The sequence below is a fragment of the Tauraco erythrolophus genome, chromosome 1 (genome assembly GCF_009769465.1).
Source record: "Tauraco erythrolophus isolate bTauEry1 chromosome 1, bTauEry1.pri, whole genome shotgun sequence".
Taxonomy (NCBI): Eukaryota; Metazoa; Chordata; class Aves; order Musophagiformes; family Musophagidae; genus Tauraco; species Tauraco erythrolophus.
In genome coordinates this window covers 102,709,565-102,731,090 of record NC_141465.1, presented here as the reverse complement: position 1 = coordinate 102,731,090, position 21,526 = coordinate 102,709,565, and the positions used below count along the sequence as shown (strand labels likewise).

The window sequence follows — 21,526 nt, the reverse complement described above, 5'->3', positions numbered from 1 at the left end:
TAAAAGGGATAAAAAACATTACCCCTTGTCTTTGCGTTTTACCTGCTGAATAAACAGACCAGAATAATTAAGTGGAAATGTTTTTTATTACTACTCTTGCAGTATGGATTCCAGTTAAATCTTTCTCTTTTCCTATAAAAGTGGCACTGGAGTAGTAATGGCAGTATTGATCAACGCTGATAATTCTATAGGGAATGGATACAAGATAAGTGCAAGAGACTGGACTCAATGTCCAGATGTTCACTTCCAGGCCTGTCTCTTCTCTCACCCTATGGTTGATATTTGGAAACTGATTAAGAAATATGTCTGCTTCCAGGACAGAGAGAAATATTGCCATAAGTATTATCTTTGTTCCCTTGTGCTTCTCAGGGCTCCATACAGTACTGTCCATGTTCAACTTCCAGAAAATACTTACTCTTTCTGATTATATTAAAAAAAAAGAGCAGCTGGCAATTTAGTGCTAATTATTTACCAGATCTCAGACAAGCCAAATGGGTTCTCCTCTGTGTTTAACAAACTTTCCTTATTGAAAGTAGTGTTTAATATCCCACTTGTGCCACCACCGCTTCAATAATATTAGGGGAAGTGTAAATAAGGGCCCACATACGCTTTAAGCACCATGTTCTTGATAGCTGTTCTGGTGGTAAGATGGTGGAAGGTAGCATCTTTTTGCCTGCTACCACTGGTAAAGCTAAACTGAGATTGGCAGCAAGAATAAACACTTCAGAGGGAAATAATCAGGTGCACACATTTCATTTAAAATTTTAAAGCAATCAACTAATATCTTCATTAACATGTTTGTGTAGTCTAGTGGTAGTGAAGGACAGATCTCGTAAGTTTTACAGTGAGGTGATCTTAAATGAATTCTTTAAAAGATCCTAAATACTAGCATTAGCTTGCTGATTACATATTTTTCAAATATGTTGATGCTATCAGTACTAGGAACTCTGCTTTCACTACTAGGAATTATGTTCCAATGGGAGTTACACTGGGTAAATTGATTCTCTTCCCTAATGTTATTCTTCTAATAAAAATGTGTCAGGTCTTTTTATTCTCCTTCAAAATGAATAAAATGATTCTTCTTGAATAGGAAATCAAATTTAAAAAGTCTAGTTCAGTTTGTTGAGAAAGGACATGCTATATCATGCTTACTTGCAGTCCCTTGAAAGAAGAGATGGGGTCACACAGTTTGAGTGCCATTGCCTGGTGAGGAGATATTCACAATGGGCAGGTACAGGTGAAAGGCTGGAGAAGATGAGAATGCTATGAATGGATGATCATGTCTTCTTTTGACTGTGCATCATACCAGGTGCAAACTGGTTGCCTTGTAGGACAGATATGAGGGCAGAGGGAACATGACACTGATCTGGGATCAGCCTTCTTCCTTTCATCAGGATGAGAGCAAACTGTAAGTGCAAACCACTTATCCACTCACCTATCGCCAGTAAACTTGAGGGCTATGTAATATGCCAATTACCTCATTTAGCAAAGTAGGAGAGAGCTTTACTGATGAGGTGCAATGGGCTTTGATCAGACTTCTCCCCTCCATAGGCCACCATCAAAATCAAAGACCTTGTGTAATCTGCTGTGAAAGTCAAATCCCAGAGAGAGATCCTGGATGCTAGCACTAGGTGTCTATTAGTAAATTGGGAGAACAATTTAATAAATTTAAGAATAAATTGTATTTGAGAAGTCGTGGCGGTCTGGCGAGGTCCTCGATGACTGGAAGAGAGGGAACATAACCCCCATTTTTAAAAAGGGGAACAAGGAGGACCCGGGCAATTACAGGCCGGTCAGCCTCACCTCTGTGCCTGGCAAGGTCATGGAGCAGATTCTCCTGGGAACCATGCTAAGGCACATGGAGAGCAAGGAGGTGGTGGGTGACAGCCAACATGGCTTCACCAAAGGCAGATCGTGCCTGACCAACTTGGTGGCCTTTTATGATGGGGTGACAGCATCGGTGGACAAGGGTCGACCAATGGATATCATCTACCTGGACTTGTGCAAAGCTTTTGACACTGTCCCGCACGACATTCTTCTCTCTAAACTAGAGAGGCATGGGTTTGATGGATGGACCACTCGGTGGATAAGGAATTGGCTCAATGACCGCACTCAGAGAGTAGTGGTCAACGACTCGATGTCCAAGTGGAGACCGGTCACAAGTGGCGTCCCTCAGGGGTCCGTGTTGGGCCCGGCCCTCTTCAACATCTTTGTCGGTGACGTGGACAGTGGCATGGAGTGCACCCTCAGCAAGTTCGCCGATGACACCAAGCTGTGTGGTGCTGTGGACACGCTGGAAGGGAGGGATGCCATCCAGAGGGACCTCGACAGGCTGGAGAGGTGGGCCCGTGTCAACCTCATGAAGTTCAACCAGGCCAAATGCAAGGTCCTACATCTGGGTCATGGCAATCCCAGGCACAAATACAGACTGGGTGGTGAATGGATCGAGAGCAGCCCTGAGGAGAAGGACTTGGGAGTACTGGTGGACAAGAAGCTCAATATGAGCCGGCAATGTGCTCTTGCGGCCCAGAAGGCCAACCGCATCCTGGGCTGCATCAAGAGGAGCGTGGCCAGCAGGTCAAGGGAGGTGATTCTCCCCCTCTACTCTGCCCTCGTGAGACCTCACCTGGAGTACTGTGTCCAGTTCTGGAGCCCCCAACATAAGAAGGACATGGACCAGTTGGAGAGGGTCCAGAGGAGGGCCACGAAGATGATAAGAGGGCTGGAGCACCTTTCCTATGAGGACAGGCTGAAAGAGTCTGTTCAGCCTGGAGAAGAGGAGGCTCCGGGGTGACCTTATAGCGGTCTTCCAGTACCTCAAGGGGCCTACAGGAAAGATGGGGAGAGGCTGTTCAGGAGGGCCTGTTGTGATAGGACAAGGGGTAATGGTTTTAAAATAGAGGGAGGTAGATTCAGATTGGATATTAGGAAAAAATTTTTTACCATGAGAGTTGTAGAACACTGGAACAGGTTGCCCAGAGAGGTGGTGGATGCTCCATCCCTGGAGACGTTCAAGGCCAGGTTGGATGAGACCCTGAGCAACCTGATCTAGTTGGAGATATCCCTGTTCCTTGCAGGGGGGTTGGACTAGATGACCTTTGAAGGTCCCGTCCAGCCCTAACCATTCTATGATTCTATGATTCTATGAACTTTGCTTCTGAGAGGAGGGATTGGTTCTGTAAGGTTCCTAAGGACTTGGGTCTATTCCTCACTTGCTGCAAAGTCCACAGCTGACTGAAGAGAACTTGTCTTTCTTGAGGGTAAGAAATACACTTAAAAATCACTTGGCAAAGGAAAGTTGTAGGCTGACTCTTAAGGCATTCATTGCACCATCCATGTTCTCCTTTCATCTGCTGTCCAGTCTCTAACATTACCTCTTGTAGTTTGGTGTGGCTGAATTACTATGCCTCATAGAAACAAAAGAAATTGAGAGCTAATTATTTGATATCTATTAGGTATTCTGTAGAATCATAGAAGAATATATGTTAGAAGGTACATCTGGAGGTCATGTACACCATCCCTCTGCTCAAAGCAGAGGCAGCTCTGGAATTGTCTCAGTTTTGCTCAGGACGTTGTCCAGCTATGTTCTCAATATCTACAAGGATGGAGAGTCTATAGTTTCTCTAAGCCCTTATTCAAGTGGTTGGCCACCCTCACTGTGGAATATTTTCCTTACATGTATCGGAAATGTTCCTTATTAAATATGTTTCTATTCGTCCTCAGCTCTTATCCATGAAAAGCCTGACTGCATCTTCTCTGTAACCTCTCTTTAGGTAGTTTCAGTGTGTCGCCGTCCATCTGTCTGTTTTCTCATTTGGCATGTTTCTCGGGTTTGGACCTGCCCGCTCCTACTCTGAGCGCTATCAAACTGTAGGACCTCTGCAGTCAATCTAATGGCAGGAGGAGGGGAGCATGGCAAACATTTCCCTAAGGAAGCAGCTGAACAGGGTTCTCAAGTAGTGCCACCATACATGCCCACCCATCAAGTGTGTGTCCAGCTCCCCAGCCCCCTCTGAGGCGGTTAACCTGTGAACCTAACATATTCAGCATGGTCTTGATCTCTGGCCAAAGAGCCAGGAAAACTCACTTTGTAGGTGGATGCTCAACAAGCAGGAGATGATTTGTTGATTCACGTGAGGCTCTTCATCAGCCCAGGGCAGGGGTCATGACTTGTACTCTTTCTTCATTGCAGACCCCATGATCCATCCAAATAATGCCATCTACGTAGTTCCTATGACACAGGCTGTCCCTGAGAGGTGGGAAGGATGAGAAACATTGTGCTATTACACTGTGTTTCCTTTTACTCCCTTAAAAAAATCCACAATCATACTCTTTATTTTAATAATGCCTTGTCATCCATTAGGTTGGCATGTATGTTGCCCTTACTGCTGCAACATGGCTAACTTCCTTGAGGGCTCATTTCTAAAGCTTGTCTTTCACATTCTCCTGTTTCCTTGGTGATTTGTCTGGCCTCATCAGCGTCTTGTTACTAATGCATATTTGCTCAGCTGGGAAGTCACTTTCTCATTATTCAAGCCTGCCATGTGCTGGCCATTTGTGATATGAAATCTTGTCTGTCTTACGAAAAGAGAAAAACACTTCCAGACGGTCCATGGAAGTAGTGGGAGAGGGATTTGTATTTTTATTTGGCAACTGATTGTGTACCTGAGATTTCATATGATTCATTATTTCTTTTCCTTCTACCTAAGGAGGATTCTGAAAAGAAATATTTCCTGTCCTTCCCCTCTGTATTGTGAACAGCTTCTAAGAATTTTGAAACACTTATTTTCCGTGCTGATTTTTGTCCTTTTCCATTTGGCAAATTCTAACTTCTTTTTCTTTCTAAAAAATAAAGTTAGAAAAGACAGAGTAAGATTTTACTTGGGGAAAAAACAGAGAATAAAACCTCAGAAATTGCTAGCATAAGTGAGTGTTTTAATTCTTAGGTGAACTCTGCAGGCCTTTCAGTGCGTGTGCTTTCATGCTTTTTAGATCTCTGATTCTAGTGTAGTTTAGGGGAAAGGGCTGCACTTGTGCACAAGTGAGAACTGCTTCCCGGGGTTACTGTTTAATGTGCAAGCCTTGGTTTCTTGGGAGCCTTGGGACTGAAAAAGATAGTCTTGGTTGGGATACAGCCTGCCTATTTAAGTCACATACATTTTGCCTTCATTTTAGACACCTGGTGAAATAGATCTCTCCATTTTTCCTGTGTCAGAAAATATTCCCTATAGGTAGGAAGTGGAGAGTAATATGCTGCTCCCAAACATTACATGAGCAGGAGAATTCAGTTTGCCTGAGTTCACTAGGTGTCTAAGATGGCCATTCAATTGAGTTAACTTGGTTCACGAACTGTGTAAGACCATCCCTCTTTGACTGACACACTCATTCCTGAAGACTTTACCACAGATCTTTTCTGGACACTCTGCAGCTCTTCCAGAAATGGGTGAGGGTCTGTGCCTCCTTCCCATGGCTGAACAGGCTGGGTTTGCTGAAACTGCCTGCATAACCTGCGATCAAAGTCAGCGCACCCACCTCGGAGATGTTATTTTGTCTGCTCTTCTTTACTTCCCTTTCTTTAAAGTCTTCTTTGTAACCTTTTCATACTTCATTTCAAGCAGCTGTAGAGAAAACCGTAACCAAAATAGCAGAGGCAGCACCATTCAGCAGTATAACTGCGAAACTTGTGGCAAATACTGGTTTTCCTTTTTCATTATTCTGGCAGCCTTACAATATTTTAAGTACAGTCTTAGACCCTGTGGTCTCTTCTGATCTGCCTCCCTTTTCTTAGCACACTAAGTTGATGGTTTCATGCTGGAAACCATGCTTTCCTTCTGAGACCATTCTCTGTCCTGCTAGGCTTGGTGTGTGACCACACTTCTAGATATGTCCATAATTTATATTTAAGTATACACATGTAACACTGCTTTTTCGGGAGAGATAAAGAACTGTGAGCAGGGAGGAGGAGAGGAAAAAGAGGGAGTATTTCATGGCTGCACAGTAGTACGCAACAGCAAGCTATTACTTTCCCTTCAGGGCTTCTCATGTATTTCGAGGCACTGTGTGTTGTTTGGCTGTTAGCATTCTTGGCCACGCTGGCACTGCGTTGTACACAGTCTGAGTAATTCAGCTGGCTTCAATAATGCCATCTATATTTAATGTTTCAGAAGCTGCGAAGATTGGTTTAAGACGGTAATTTTCTGTCTGCACTTCTGAGGTCTACGCAGTATGGGCGGTACTGAACTGTCTCTGACAGAGATTCAGCATTAGAGGTGGGAATGTGTGAAAAAAAACAAAATAAAACACACACAGCCTTCCCCCCCTCCCCCCATATAAAGAAATTAACTACTCGCTTATGTACAGGGAGGATTTGGTCCTTATGAATGAAGGGAGCTTAACGCTGGAGAGTGATATTTACCATTTCTATACGGAGCAGCTCCAGAGCTGCCACTGGAAACAAGCAATCTGTCTTACATTTTCTTGTCTAAAATGCATTGATTGATTTCTGAAGAGACAACCTGTAGGTTAATTCTTTCTCCTTTCCCATCTCCTCTCTGGAAATGCCAGTAAGAGGATATCAATGATGTCTACCAGTCTGATCTGGACCTACTACACAGCTTCATCTCTTAGGGTCAACCTGGCAGCCATGGTGACAAACGGATTTGGACACACGTAGACCAGCTGAGCTTCCGGATTGGTGCTGGTGGAGCTCAAGGCTGTGCAGGTGTCTCTCTCCAGAATCCTCAGAGCTGCAATGAGTTGCTTTTCTGCTTCCTGACAGTGGGATTTTGGCTCAGGGAAGAGACTTGCATAACTTGCAGGGAACCCTCAGAAGCCCAAAGCATTGCACACTGTGGACCACTGGAAGAGAACAGAAGAATGAGCCAGGTGTTTTCTGGCTGTGCAACCAAGAAGTCACTCCTTTGCCTGAGGAAAAGGGGAACTGCTGTCTGAATGCCATGGCTGTGCCACAAAGTTGGGGACATCAGGGCTTAAAGGAAATGGCCAGAGACGCGAGACAAGATTGAAGGAAAAGATACTTTGATAGCTGTGCTGGCAGTAGCTCTGAGACAAGCCAGCAGGATATAACAGGTGGGAAGCGGGGTAGCAAATGCTTTGTAAGTGGTTGGGCACCAGGGGAAGCTCTGGCAGAAATGATGAGATGGCAAAGTAAGTGGAACAGTATCAGAGAGCAGCAACATTAAAACCAAGAAGAACAATTTTTTCTTTTAGTTGATTGCGGTGTATACTTGCAAGCAATCTGAAGGGCAGAAGAAATATCTATAAGATCAATTTTTAATAAGCACATTTATGTGAAAAACAAAATATTTTTTAATAATTAAACACCATCATCTTGGCATCATTCATTATGATCTTTACAGAGAGGCTGTCTGTTAATAAGCAGGCATGACAGCAGTCCCTGTTATGAAACTTGCCTCATCCTGCCAGTATAAGATCCTTTTCCCATTTGCTTCTAATTTTGCCAAACATGACATGTTTGTGCTGAAATTTTTCAGGCTGTTCATCTGTCTTAAACTGATATTTTTTTCAGGCAAAACTGTTTCTTTGTTTTCCAAAATGAGACTAGAAGGGAAAAAAATATGCTCTTCAACAGGTATAACTCCTTGTTACAACTTCCTGGTGGCGGCATCAACCACCTAGGAAAAAGAAATCTTAGAGCCTTGTCCATGCGAAATGAGCAGTTTCTGCAACTCTTAGAGATAAATATGAGGGAGAGAAAAAGAAAGAAGGCTACAAGGTTTAAACAATTCTGGTTTAAACAGGTGATGGCTACAAGGTTTAAACAATTCTGACATCTTTGGGTGTTAAATGGGAAGGTCCTAGTTCTGTGAATGAAAAACCTTATGTGTGAGTGGGAATATGGAACCTTAGTTACAGATACTGTTTTCCACTCCCAGGAAAATAAGACCCATTTGCTGTCTTTGAAACTATGAACCTACGCACACAGAGTAAGCCTGCAGTAGTTGACAGTTTAACCATTGAGATTGCTGGAAGGTTTTATCTCATATCAAGTGCTCATACTGCAACCAGAATGCACTCTCTTACCCCAGGAAAACTGAGCATGTTGGGTGTTTTCCTGGGATTCCTGTTCCTGGCTGGTCCATAGCTAAGTACAAAGATGCAGAGCAGGGAGGAGGGAGCATCTCTCTCTCGTGCTCTCAGAGAGTGTTTTCCACAGCACTTCTTTCCATGCTGCACAGTTTTTGAAAAATCGCAACGAACACAAACCAGAAAAAGTCAGGATCAAAGGAAGAGGGATAGAATTGGACTAAATCACAGTGGGAGGTCACAGTGGGAGATGTGAAAATAAAACTGGAAGTTTGTGAGCTGATCTGCAGTATGTAGAACTTGGCCATGGAAGAACCATAGAGAGGGGTGGGTAGGATAGGGAAGGAGATTTCAGTTCTGGTGGAAGTGTAACAAATCCAACCCATATGTGAAACTTGGATTCCCATTTGCAACAGTCATTCAGTAGTGAAAAGGCTTTCCAGGGGCAGAGAGGGACTGAAAACTCACTTTGGATGTTCCAAATGGGGGTTTATATTGTTCAGAAGGATGGGCTTTAGGGTTTCTCCCAAAAGCTGGAGCAAAATCTGTGAACCAGGATGAATGTGCAGTCTACATGGTGATGATGCTCTCCTTGGATATGCACAGCTACTCACTTCCTTCAGAGGCTATGGAGCAAACAAGATCTCTTGCGAAGTCCTCCTCAGACTTCCTAGTACTTGTAGCACTGCACTGAGACAATGATCATAATCAAATCCCATGCTTAAAGGTTTCAGCTGATTGCCTGGAGACGCAAAGAAGTGCTTCCCTCCTCCAGTACATAATTGGCTAGATGCATTCCTGGCTTTGTGTGAGGATCGTTTCATTCATTTTGGTCTCTCCCTTTGAATCATCAGAGGCTGGCCACACTGGTGAGACATAACTGCTCAGAGAAGATTCTGGGATGTTGGGCAAAGAGTCCTTTCTCTTAACAACTCTCGTGTTCAAATGTTTAAGGTCAAACAGATTGCACCTGGGAAGGAGGTGACACATCTGCTTACCAAACTTCAGGTGTCTCAGCTAGTAAGGGCTTTTACTGTCTTTCTGGTGTCTTGCATGCTCCACTTCTCTTCTGAGGATTGAAGTCTCTTCTTTCTAAATTGCAGGCATCTGCTAGAGCTATCCTAGTTGAAGCTTAATGATCTGTAATAACAGGAGGTTACACAAGGTGACCAAATGGTCCTTTCTGGGCTAAAAAGTTATGAAATGTCTGGAAAGCTATAACTGTGCTAAAGACCTCCATGGATGTCCATGTGTGACAGTATACACGAATTCAGTGTATCTTCTGAAAATGTAGGGAGTAGTACCCAACAGGCAAGATGAACACAGGCCTGAGGTGGCAATCCATCCCTGGTCAGGAAATGCCAGAAGGAGAGCTTCCCACACAAAAGTCAGCTGGGCAAGAGCTTCAGTGGAACAAACCTTGTTATTTCATGTAAAATCTTGAGATTTAAAATGCTCTTGTGCTGTGGTAGCATGAATACGCATACCTGAATGTCTCTTGAAGGCTCCCAGGAAGCAGTCCAGGAGGCGAGATCTATCAAAAAGCTACCACAGCTGGACTGTACAGTGTGTGAGATATAGTCAGACATATACCCACATATATTTTTACTTCAGTGGCTGAATTAATCCATCATACTGGCGTTCACTTACAACAGAAATACACTACCAATAACTCCGTCAGTCCTTGAAATGTCATATGTTTCCAAGCAGCTCTGGCAACAATACTGATGCCAAGTCCTTTGATGCCTGGGACTTCCAGTGCGGTGGAACAAGGCCAGGGACTATTTCTGGGCTTGCTCTCCGTGACTTACAAGATGCTGAAACATTGGTTTGAGTCAGAGATACCAGTCCTAAGCACAAGCGTAAACTAAGCCTTAGATGCTTCAATACGTGGTTAGATCAGTAACGCAAGTTAGTAAAGCAATTCCTCGTTCAAGCAGTCTTTAAAAGGGAGTGTGCTTACAAGCAGTATATTGCCCCAGCAAATTGGAGTTTCTTTTTTGTTCACTGAAGAAAAGCACCATAAACGCCTTTTTCATCTCGCATTTCTCTCTTCTTGCTCTTCAGCAGTGTCTAACGTTCATCGATACCACAATAAATAATTATTTCAGAATTAATGAAAACTACTGACCTGCTCTTGACAGTCACAATAAATCTATGCAGAACCTAAAGCTCGCCAAGACCTGGGGACGTGAGCTTTTAAAGACGTCCTTACATCCCAGAATTCTCTTCATAAAAATAGGGTTTGGTCATAGCTTTTTGTTTTGACAGTTCAGATCAGCAGTCTTGCTGGCTGATATATTGATTGTAGGGCGTCAGTCTTCCTGATCTAATAAAATATCACAGCACAAGGGAAAAAAAGGAAAGCTTTTGTCTTCTTGGCAACTCAGCGTGAAAGCTTTCCAGAATATTGTTTTGCGTAGAATGAAAATGGCTGTGGGCCAATGACTAATTATATTAAAGGGCTGTGCTTTTAAATTATTTATGTACCATAGTGTTTACCCTAGTATTATTAAAACCGCCGCATATACTTCTACAAATAAGATTTTGGTTCAGATGAATGTGACAGTCGCTCTGTGGGTGATATACTGTACCAGGAGTTTCTGCTTTAATGTAACAAATAGCTTAACACACATTAACAGATGCATTACTCGTGGAGCTCTGCTGCAGAAGGAGATGCAGATGAAAATAATTTACCTCTGGTCCATTTAGGCACAGCAGATTATGCAACAATAATAAATGTAGGAGCAGACTGCAAAGCATTGTTTGAAATGAGGATTTATCAGACTGAGGATTTAAAGCAGCTTTGGATCCAGGCAGTGCTAACCAGAAACTTCTTTTGTTTGTGCAGCAATTGCTGAGCATACAGGAAGAATTAAATAACAAAAAATCCGAACTGGAGCAAGCCAAGGAAGAGCAAACACATACACAAGCGATGCTTAAAGTCCTGCAAGAACAGGTGAGTGCTTCTGGTGGGAGAAAAATGCTGGCTGAGGCGTGCTGAGAGGATGGAGTACTCCTGGCTTCACCTCCAAAATCCATAGGAGTCTGACCACAAACTATGCTGTGAGCAAGGCATAACCTTATGTGGCCTGTGTGTCTGCTCTGATTAGCATTTGTGAACACAGCTGAGTCTAACACAGAATTTGGGGAAACAGTGAAATGAGACACTTTTATACTACTCAATATTGAATTTTACATCTTGAGTAACATTTCCTCTTATGTTATTCTACATAGATATTAGTGAAGTGCGTTTTTACTCTGAATTAAAAAAAAATGTTGAGAGAGTTAAATATACCTGAAAAGTAAACATATTTGAAACAAAACAGCTCTTTCTTTTAAGGCTAGTATTGAAGAATAAGAGCTTGCCATCTTCTGGTTTATTCGTGCAGATATAAGTGTACAAAAAACTTTAGCATAATGGCATTAAAAAAAAGTAGTTTTCAGTGCACTTATTTAAGCAGTGAAAAGCAAACCTCTGTAAATCTGATTATCATAGCTGCCTTTGATATAAGGTGTTCTGTGACACTGAGAAGTGTATTTGATAGTATTGTTTTATCAGTATGGTAAGATGGATAGTGATACAACAAAAAGAAAATCTGGTGCTAAATCTGTAAATCTGGAGATGAAACAGTGCATTGTGTGAAAGCACTGCATGCACAAATGTGTGTTGTCTGTATAAACTATGTGGCTTGGACACACCAAAGTCAAAACCCCACCTGTGCTGCACAGGCACAGTCTCTGTTTTGAGATTTTATTTTGATCCTTTCTATATAAACCTTGAGCTAAAATGTTTAGTGACTTAGTTAAGTATTTGCAGTTTAGAGACAGGGGTATCTGAATTGCTTAGATGGCAGAGATTCGAGATACTGATGATTCTTGTGTTCAGATTTTTGAGCGTGTAAGTCTGAATATGTCTGCAGACAGATTTATACATTTAATGAACATATTAGGAAAACTAAATTACGCTTATTCGAATTTTTTTGATGCTCGTTATGAAAGCTGTGACATTGTTCCACGTTTAACACTTGTCTTTGAACATACCTAGTGACAAGTATATTCTAGAAACTAATAATTTAGATTCTGGAAAAAAATAAAGCTTTTATATTCAGATACATGTTCTTAGCATTTATGGTACAAGGATAACCTTCTAAATGAGAACTGATGCAAGACTGTATTACACAAAATACCATGACGAAGAATGGATTTGGTAGTGACAGAACCTCTATAAACACAGAATCCACCAGATCTCTTGAGTTAATTGCATCTCATTTACATTTTTGCATGGCATTCAAGGTATAACATTATAAAATACTTCCAAAAAAAAAGAAATAATGACATTCCATGAAGTTATTTTATATCTTGGTAGCAATTAAATGCTGCGAAAACGTATAGGAAGAGCTTACGATGCTAGGGGACCACCAGGGCAGACATTTGAATCTCTGCAGACTCCTACTGATTGCGAATCAAACGTGCGCTCATGCTAGGCAGACAGATGAAACAGTAGCTGGAAAAAAGGCAGGATGGATCTGTGTTTCTCTTGAGAATTAGCTCTGAAACACCCCTAAGGCCAAGGCTGTAAGTAGCCAGAATTCCTAAGGAGCACTATGCAGCCAGTGTGCTTCTCCAGCAACCCTGAACCAGTTCCAAAACTTTCCAGAATAGCAGAAGCCCTAACAGTAATGACCCCCACTTGCCAAGGCTCACAGCTTTCTTTTACAAGCACCACAGCTCATCTGTGTGTTTTATCCACAGTGGATATTGAAAATCATCTGGTGGAGTCAAGTAAATATGAATATTTCTTTCAAAAATAAATAGCACCAGGCTCACTGCCTTGATTGCCTGGGTTGGTTTTGTGGTACATTTGCTAAAATCTGTCTTTTCAACTCAAGCTGGCAGAGGGATCCCTGCCTCGCCACGGGTGTGCTCTCATGGGGAGGTGCAGCTGTGTCTGAGCACGGCTGCTGGCTCAGTGCATCTCATGGTGATCCAGTTGCACCAGCTGAGTCACATCCAGGCTGGGACATCCTCCTGAGAAAGGTCCCGTCTATTTGTGCACCATATTGCATTACTGTAGCCAAAAGGCTTCTGGATAAGATCTGGCCCATGTCCACCAGCTCTGGTTGTCAGAGACAGACTTACCCTACTGTGGCACTAGACATATCAGAGACTTCTGACTCCTCAACCCTTCTCCTTTCCTTTTCTATTTAGGCAGGCCTTTGGTTGTTACTGGCAGTAGTTCAGTGTGTTGCCTCAGCATGCTTTCTGCTGGTAACATCACACTCGCCACCAACCTGCCATGGATCTTGTGTAGGGGTTAAGGCAATTCCTGGTTTTTCAATATTGTATGTTTTTCTGAGGTTTCTGTTCCAACATTTCACTATTTAGGATGTGAGAGAAAAGTATAATTTGAATTTGAATTTAGAAAAAACAATATTGGGAAAAAAGGGACTTTACCCCTTTAGCCTGTGGGAATGCAGCTGCACATTTTCTACCCACTAGTTTTCCACCATTATGTCCACCTCCATCTCCTACTGCAGTGGTCCTAGTGTAGATGTGGATGCTAGCACCTTCTTGTCTGAGCTCTGGCATCCTTTTCAGAGCGTGGCAGACAATAAAAGAGATGGAAAGGCTCGAGCATCCTATCTGCATTAGAGTTGGATTAACCGGTGGAGCAGTGCCAGGGCAGCTAGGGTGGGAAATCATGGTGGAGTGAAAGCCTGCCAGACCAACATAGGCTAGAGGCTGAGCCCACTCTCCTATCAAATGTGCATGTGGCTGATGAGGGAGTGGTGTGTCACCAGCAGAACACATGCAGAGGATTGCCCAAGAAGCCAGCAGTCACCAAGCGGTGACGGCACTTCATCAACCTGGAAAAGGAAAGGCGAAAGGTAAGTAATGAACAGCACTCATTGAGCACTCACGATGTGGCATTAGCGTGCAGAGCAGTTTTACATATCCGAGCACGCTCTCCTGACCCCATATTCAGATGAGCAATTCAGCTGAACTCAACAGGACTGCTCACGTGAGGTGAATTTCTATAACGAAGAATTGGCAGGATCAGGAAACGGCTCTTTCGGTCACACCACGATGCAGAAATACCTAACTTTGGTGCTTAGCTGGAAGTAGCCATCTCAACTCCTTCCTACGAGCCATCCTCAGAGTGAAGGGGTTTCACAGGATTGTTATTTTTCCAGTGCAGGGAAAACATGTAGCATTCATTGGAAATGCGTCACCCTGCTGTCAGTATAAATTGTGCAGACTTTTGGAAGGTATTGAGAGATGAGCATCAGTGAATCGAACCAGGACACCTGATGAGTTTGCAGGTCCCAGCTATCCTTCGTACTGCTTTATCAGAGATTGCCACCCCCTTCCCTCTCCATCAAGACTGGTGTAGTGGCTTGAGCAGCAGTCCCTGAACTGGTGCAGTTTACAGCCCTGCATAACGAGGTACGCAGAGACCGTGGCCTGCTTACCTTAATTGTCAGATTGGAAACTGTGAGAAGCCGGGAACTGAATCACACGCAGTTTAGCTGTTGCTGCCACAAGGCACGAAGATGGTGGAGGTAACCTAGCAGCCCTGGGGTGGTAGTCCGCCAACGCTTCTGAGTCAGACACCTAATCGAAACATAATAGTGTTCCGTTTCACCTGGATTTTAGGACTGTTGTCATTCAGGATCACAGCTGTGTGTCATCAATAGTCACATCAACCTCAGCTTCTTTGGCAAAAAAACAAGGAATGCAGAGGAAAGTTCTGTTTATTGTTCCCTGTTTGCCCCCACACCAGATATCTACTCTGAATTAAATTAGAATAAAAGCATGACTCTTCAGAGATTTATCTAAAGAGTAAATGGTTCTGAACACTTCATTTAAGTGTACAAACCTCCACGGCTTACAGGCTCGGGAGAGCTGCGGTGTCTCCTCCTCACCATGTTTGCTCAATCACAGGATAAATGACTTCATATTTCACTGTGGCTCAAGACATGAGCTAGGGCATTCCTTGAATCCCTTGTGAATGATTTTTACAATCCCCAATGTAATCCTGGATTTTCCCTGAAAAGCTAATTCAAGAGGAGAAAAAAAGTTTTGGTTCAGATCTTATGTTTGGAATCGGCAGTGTCTCCTCAGTTCTTCCTGCCAGTGGTCAAATAAAAGAGCTATTCTTCTCTTCACCTCCTTTTCTGTCATACCCAGGAGCCATGTCAGTTATTTAGATGCTTCCTCAGGAAGGAAAGGTACAGTAGCACTTTCACATCTTAAACAGCTCAAAATACATCATTCAAAAGTAATCATTAGCAAAACACTATTTAGCTCATGGCAACTCGCAAATATTGGAAAGTTTAAATTAATAGCAACAAGAATGGGAAATGAAATTGTTTATTATTCTTGAGAGGTAATTCTGTACACTTTTTATGCCTTGAAACTACTTTCTGATCTTATTATTTAAAAAATAATGACCCAGTCTTATTATTTTCCTTCCTTTTTTTTTTTTTTTTGCCAGCCTATCAAGCCTTAAGTATGTTGGTTTCAAAATGGTTTGAGCAAAAACTCATTAGAATTATATGCTCCATCTGTTTTTCTCATTGGAAGCTTTATAAAATGCTCCTTCAAATAAATCATAGATAACTGTGTGAAATACTCAAGTAATGTGCTTGTTTTGTTCTGTTTTGTTTTTTGTTTACTCTTTGCAGCTAAAAAGCGCCAAGGAATTAGCAGAAATCAATGGGCATGATGAATCTCAGGCAAATGTAGGTACAGCTATCTATGCATAGAGTTAGATACATATATATGCATGCATATGGTCTCAAATTTACTATTTGTGTCTTAAAGCTGATAGAATGGCTGAATGATTTGCACATCAGGTTTGAAGTGCCTGGGTTTTTTTTTGTGAAGCCACAGGTTGAAATCCCAGCAAACTTCATTTCGAGGTAGATAAATTGGGTTCCATGCAATTTGCTTTGTAGGATTTATTTGGATGAGACTTTAACAACCAATGTCCTACTTGCTGTATGTGGGTGTTAAAGATACCATGGAAACGACAGCAAGAGAAAGGCTTTGCCTTAGTGTCCTGTCCAGGATTACTCAAGCTGCAAAGTTATATCGTTTGTCTCTGTGGCTGCCACGTTGCAGCTGAGCAAGACTGGCCATATTTCAGTTCTGAGTGAAGTGATTTGTATATGTGTATAATTTGGAAACAGTTCATTTGCACAGGAAGAATAGATTAATTCATTGAGTCATTATTTTGTCCAAAATCGTTAAAGGACTTGTTAAGGTCATGTTTTTTAAAACCTGCTGCCAAAAAAAATTCTTGATATTCCTTTAATGATTGCAGTCAAAACAGCAATTTGGGTAAGGGGAGAGAGAATAAAGGAACACTTTCCCGCTATGTTTGACATCCAAACCGTGCAGCTTTGTCATAAACATATGAAAATTAAAACTGATGGTATATGATATCTTCCTCCTATCCAAGAGAACTAGCAACAATCTGAACACTAATATACTTTAACATCTATTTTAGTCTAATGGCACAGCCAGGAAAGCAGTTTTATTTTAAACCTGGATGGAAGGCTCAAATTTTGTACGTTGCTTTGTGATAAGGAAATGTCTTCTTGTTTTAATCCTTTCCTGAATCTCATTCATTGTGGTCTGTTTCCGCAGTGAAGTCGATAGAGCCTCATAGCTCTCAGCGTTTGGACAGGAGACACTCAATATTGTCTGATAGCTCCAACAAATCTGCAATTGCAGTCTGTCTGCGCAGCGTCTCCTTGCCCCTTTGAAAGATTCTGTTTGCAAACCAAAATAAGGACATCATTAATCCACTCATGATCTTGAAATGCTCATGTTTGCTACCTAAAATCTTGTCTTTGTACAACAGCTGGTTGCAGGTTTCCTAAAGGAATTTAGAAACGTAGGACGTAGAAACTTTCTAAAGGAACTGGCTTCCTCTCCAAAAATGCGGATGAAACACTATTTTACAAGATTGAAATGTTTTAAAGGAAAATTACCTAAATGCTTCAACTTTTATCATTCTGGCTCACATGTAACTGGATAAAACAGAAGAGTCTGAAAGTTTTATTCTTATATGATATGAAGGTTGAAATAGCGTTAAAATGAAACATTTCAGTTGTGTAAAGAGAGTGTTTCAGTACATCGTTCCCAGATATCTAAACCAAAATATTTCAGAATCTTTAGTTAATGGTAAATTTTTCAAAATGTAATATTTTGTCCCAGTTTGTCATTGCAGGGATTGTTTAAATGCCTGATTTTTCCATAAGATAGAAACTCTGCTTTCTGCCCCTCTTTGCCATGAGCTCTTCCCATGATGACCTCATAGCAATATTAGACTCCTAAGAAAAGAAGCCAATACCTAAGTTAGTGGTGAAGAGGGAAGACAGCTACAGTTATTGAATCACAGTTGCAGCCATGTATTCGACAATTATGCCACCATGAAATCAGAGAAGGCATAGCAGGACAAATGGAAATAGAGAAATAGAGGGAAAGAATGGACGTTAAAGCATTTGCTACAGTAATGGGCTTTGTAAAATGGAAGTTGAGGTGCCTTTTAAACAATTGTCGTTCGTATCAAATATGTAGTGCTCAGGTGTTGTGCCTCGCAGGTTGTCTCACTACATCTATTCTCAGCAGACTTCATGGTGCTTGCCCTTGGCCAGTGTACGAATCTGGGATGATCAAAGAGAAAAAAGCTTGGTAGCTCCTGCGTGGCTGTTAGTGAACTGTGATGCATATAATGTGATTAGGACATATTTGTTACAGTTGGCAGGTTATATTCAGCAAATGAAATACCTTTACATGCAGAGCAATAGTGGGAGGTGTTGGTGAGGAAAAAATAGCAATGTATGTCTATACACTGAACACACAATCTGATCTTCACACTATGGCATATTTAGATTACTTACTCTGCAGAAAATCAGGCTCCTAGAAAGGACAGTAGAAACTTCAGGCACACTGCATACACATCTAGAAAGCCCATACTGTAATCTTAAAAGGATTATTTTCTGCACTCCTCAGGCTTTCTGCTAATGGCACTGGCTTGCATCATATTTTACATCAGGAAATATTGTTTCTTAAAATAAAACCTGGAGATGTTTTTCTTAGCAAAAAGCAGATACAGATGAAAATATATACTTAGACCTATCCTGGTGTGTCTTCTACATTTCCACATCATGAGACCATCCTGAAAGGGAAACAAGGATCTGGACACCTTTGGAAAAATAAAAATATCTCTCTTGAAAAATGCCCAAGCTATAAATAGACCAATCTTATTTTTTTTCTCGTTTTTGCAGGAGACTTGGACACAGTTAACTAAGAGTCTGGAGCAATTTCAATGTTACCCTCCATACCATGGCAGTTCACACACAAATCTGAGGGGGAAAAAAAAAAGAGAAAATTTAGTGTATTGCCAGTACATCTGTTATTTCCAGAAAGCAAAACCATCTTACAAGGCTCTGTAAACAGTCATAAGGGTGTTTCATGAGTGACTTGCCAGGTACATGCGGTAATATTTGTTATGGCTGTTGACATTTCCCAGCTATGCTCTGTGGCAGGAAAGGCCAAATGTCAGGCTCAAGCGATACATAGAGCCCGGGATCCTGGGCTGGTGTTAACAGAGTCTTCAACACCCAGGACTGCCAGAGGTGCTGTCACTAAGCGTTCATTTCCTTCAGCCCTGTGGTTAGGAAAAGATTGCTTCTTGCTTCTAACCTGCCACCCTTTTAATTTCCTCTTCATTTCTGCATATAATGATATTTAATTCTCATCTCTGTCTTAACCGAAGAGAAAATAATGGCCAATGGATAATTATAATTTGAGATATAATCCTCTTCTAGGATGTTCCCAGACTCTTGGGACCTGATTAGTCTCAACATGAAAAAAAAAAAAATCTTGCTTGGGAGGTGTGCTCGAGTAGAGAACATTTTGCAAACTGAAAAACTGAACATGCCGATCGCATGTTTTGTGGCTAGCTCTATAAAGGCAATTTATTCTTCCACTCATTCTGTAAGTTCAGTGTCTTTCTGTGGAGCCTCTTGTATGTAGGCTAATTCTGTGCCTTGATCAAAAACCTCCTTTTGCTCACTGCTAAATACATAAGGCACTGCATGCAAATAGACATATAGCCTTGGTTAATATATCCCAGTTTTGGGGGTGAGAAGGTTGACATCCAGGGTATCTCTCTATTGTTAATGGAGAAGGGGAGATTTTTTTAAACAAGCCTCTTTTTCCAGGAGTTTGACTCTCCCTTGACAGCTACCTGCCTTCCTTAGATGGAGGCTAAGTCCTGTGAATTACTCCTGTCCTTTATAAAAGTGCCATAAAACGATAGTCAAGAGTATCAGTCCCCCGAGTTCAGACCAAAACAAGAGATGGGTCTTGGTCACAGAAGCGTTTTGAATGCACAGATTGCAATTGCATGGTAAAGTCCCGTTGAAGTCAAAAATTAAATTCCTGTCAGGTTAAAAAGCCAAGATTTCACCAAAAGACTTTTAGAGTTACTCCATTATCATCAAGGCATAATAAAATTAATGTGTTTCAGAGAGTGAAACTGATTTCATCAGAAGTTTTTTTAGCAGCTTTTTGTTTTGCCTCAGTTTCATTGTTTGAACAAAATAATGACTTTGACCTCATTCGTCTGCCTGCCTCCGGTTAGCATCTCCAGCAGCTTGGACACAATATTCTGTGGGTTTTTCTCCAGACATGAAATCAATAATATTAAGCAGGGATGCATTTTTCCATTTGAATGCTTGAAGCTGTTATCAGAGCGTTTCTCAAGTTCAACCAAGCATCTTACATTTGATTTTGATTCTTCCTGTAATTTTTCCCCTCTGTATCTGCTTTTCAAGCAGTTACCAGATGATCCCTGACTCTGAGGAAGAATATACCCAGGGTGAAATATTTTAACCATTTTGCTAAATTGCTCACTTCGTGCTACACTGAAAGTGATGTTATTCCTAACTACACCCTGGTCTTCTCTTTTCACATAGTATGTTTAATCACTTTAATCACTTTAATTTTAATCTTTACCAAATGATGAGTAAAGACAGCTCTTAAATGAGGCTCATTTTTGCAACAAGACAGGCAAAGATTTAAAAAGCTAACCCCCTTCAATTTTTGGAGAAGTTTGTAATTCTATCAAACTTTGATAAGTTCAGTTCTTGTATTCCACTATGTAAATCTTTAATGGAAGCCCCCAAGGGTACCTGCTGTGAATGTCCCATGTCAGTGTATGTGTTAGTACACATCTGCCATAGGATGGGGCACCTCCGTACTGTGTGACTGCCTCACACAGAAGAGCCAGGTCTGCCCCTCTACTCTGCTCCTGTGAGACCCCACCTGCAGTACTGAGTTCAGCTCTGGGGACTCCAACATAAGAAGGACGTGGAACTTTTGGAGCAGGTCCATAGGAGGGCCACAAAGATGATCCAAGGGCTGGGGCACCTCTCCTATGAAGACAGGCTGAGAGAGTTGGGGTTGTTCAGTCTGAAGAAGAGAAGGCTTCAGGGATACTTTAGAGCAGCCTTCCAGTACTTAAAGGAGACCTACAAGAAAGCTGGAGAGGGACTTTTGACAACGGTGTGTAGTGATAGGACATAGGACAACGGCTTTATACTTGAAAGAGGCTAGATTTCGGTAGGATCTAAGGAAGAAATTCTTCACTTGGAGGGTGGTGAAGCACTGGAAAAAGTTGCCCAAAGAAGCTGTGGATGTCCCATCCCTGGAGGTATTCAAGGCCAGGTTGGATGAGGCTTTGACCAACCAGATCTAGGGGAAGGTGTCTTTAAGATGATCTTTAAGGTCCTTTCCAACACAAACCATTCTATGATTTTATGAAAAAAGCCCTTGAACACAGGGAGAGGAGATGGAGCTAAAGGAGTGCAAGGTCTGCTCAAATCATCCCAGTGGTTCGGGACTACAGGACAAAAGTTGGTTGCTTTAATTGAAGAAGATCCCAGGTGATTGCTGATGCTTTTGCTTCACTTCTTTGTGAGTTCAACAGCCATTTCCTGATTAGCCCACCCTTCAAAAGGTTTCCTCTTCCCAGAACAACACAGGCTTGTGATAAAAAACATGCTTTACATGGCTAATATAAGAGCAACTGAGACCTAAAGTCACAGACCAGAGAACCCCATGTCAGGAAATTGTATGTTTCTTTTCTGTTTGAGCTTCTTGGGTGCCTAGGGTTTGTGAGCTGTGAACCTCAGCCTCAGCAAGCCGATGTGAGTCAGGGAGTAGCTGTCTCAGTTTGGTTGGAGTCCTCTGGCTTTGCAATAGGCATTTCTGGAGCACACGGGAGTGAGTGGGTGCTGCAAAAAGTAAGGTGATGACAGCCGGGTGTGTTTGAGGGTAGGGAGAGGGTGCTGGCAGCCTTTCTCTTAACCCAAGAGCTCAAGGGCTACGTCCCTCGCAGAGCATGCCAGAAGTTGGGGTTTACTTCTCTCCTCCG

The 21,526-nt window shown here is 42.1% G+C and overlaps 1 protein-coding gene across 1 annotated transcript in view; it reads left to right on the top strand.

Annotated features, from left to right (window-relative positions):
* The window catches only part of ENOX1 (ecto-NOX disulfide-thiol exchanger 1), a 147,283-nt gene that overhangs the window by 110,420 nt on the left and 15,337 nt on the right, over nucleotides 1-21,526 (top strand). The window contains exons 10-11 of the mRNA XM_086611875.1: nucleotides 10,919-11,026; nucleotides 15,759-15,815. Coding sequence (XP_086468001.1) covers nucleotides 10,919-11,026; nucleotides 15,759-15,815 — 165 coding nt within the window. The remainder of the gene's footprint in view (nucleotides 1-10,918; nucleotides 11,027-15,758; nucleotides 15,816-21,526) is intronic.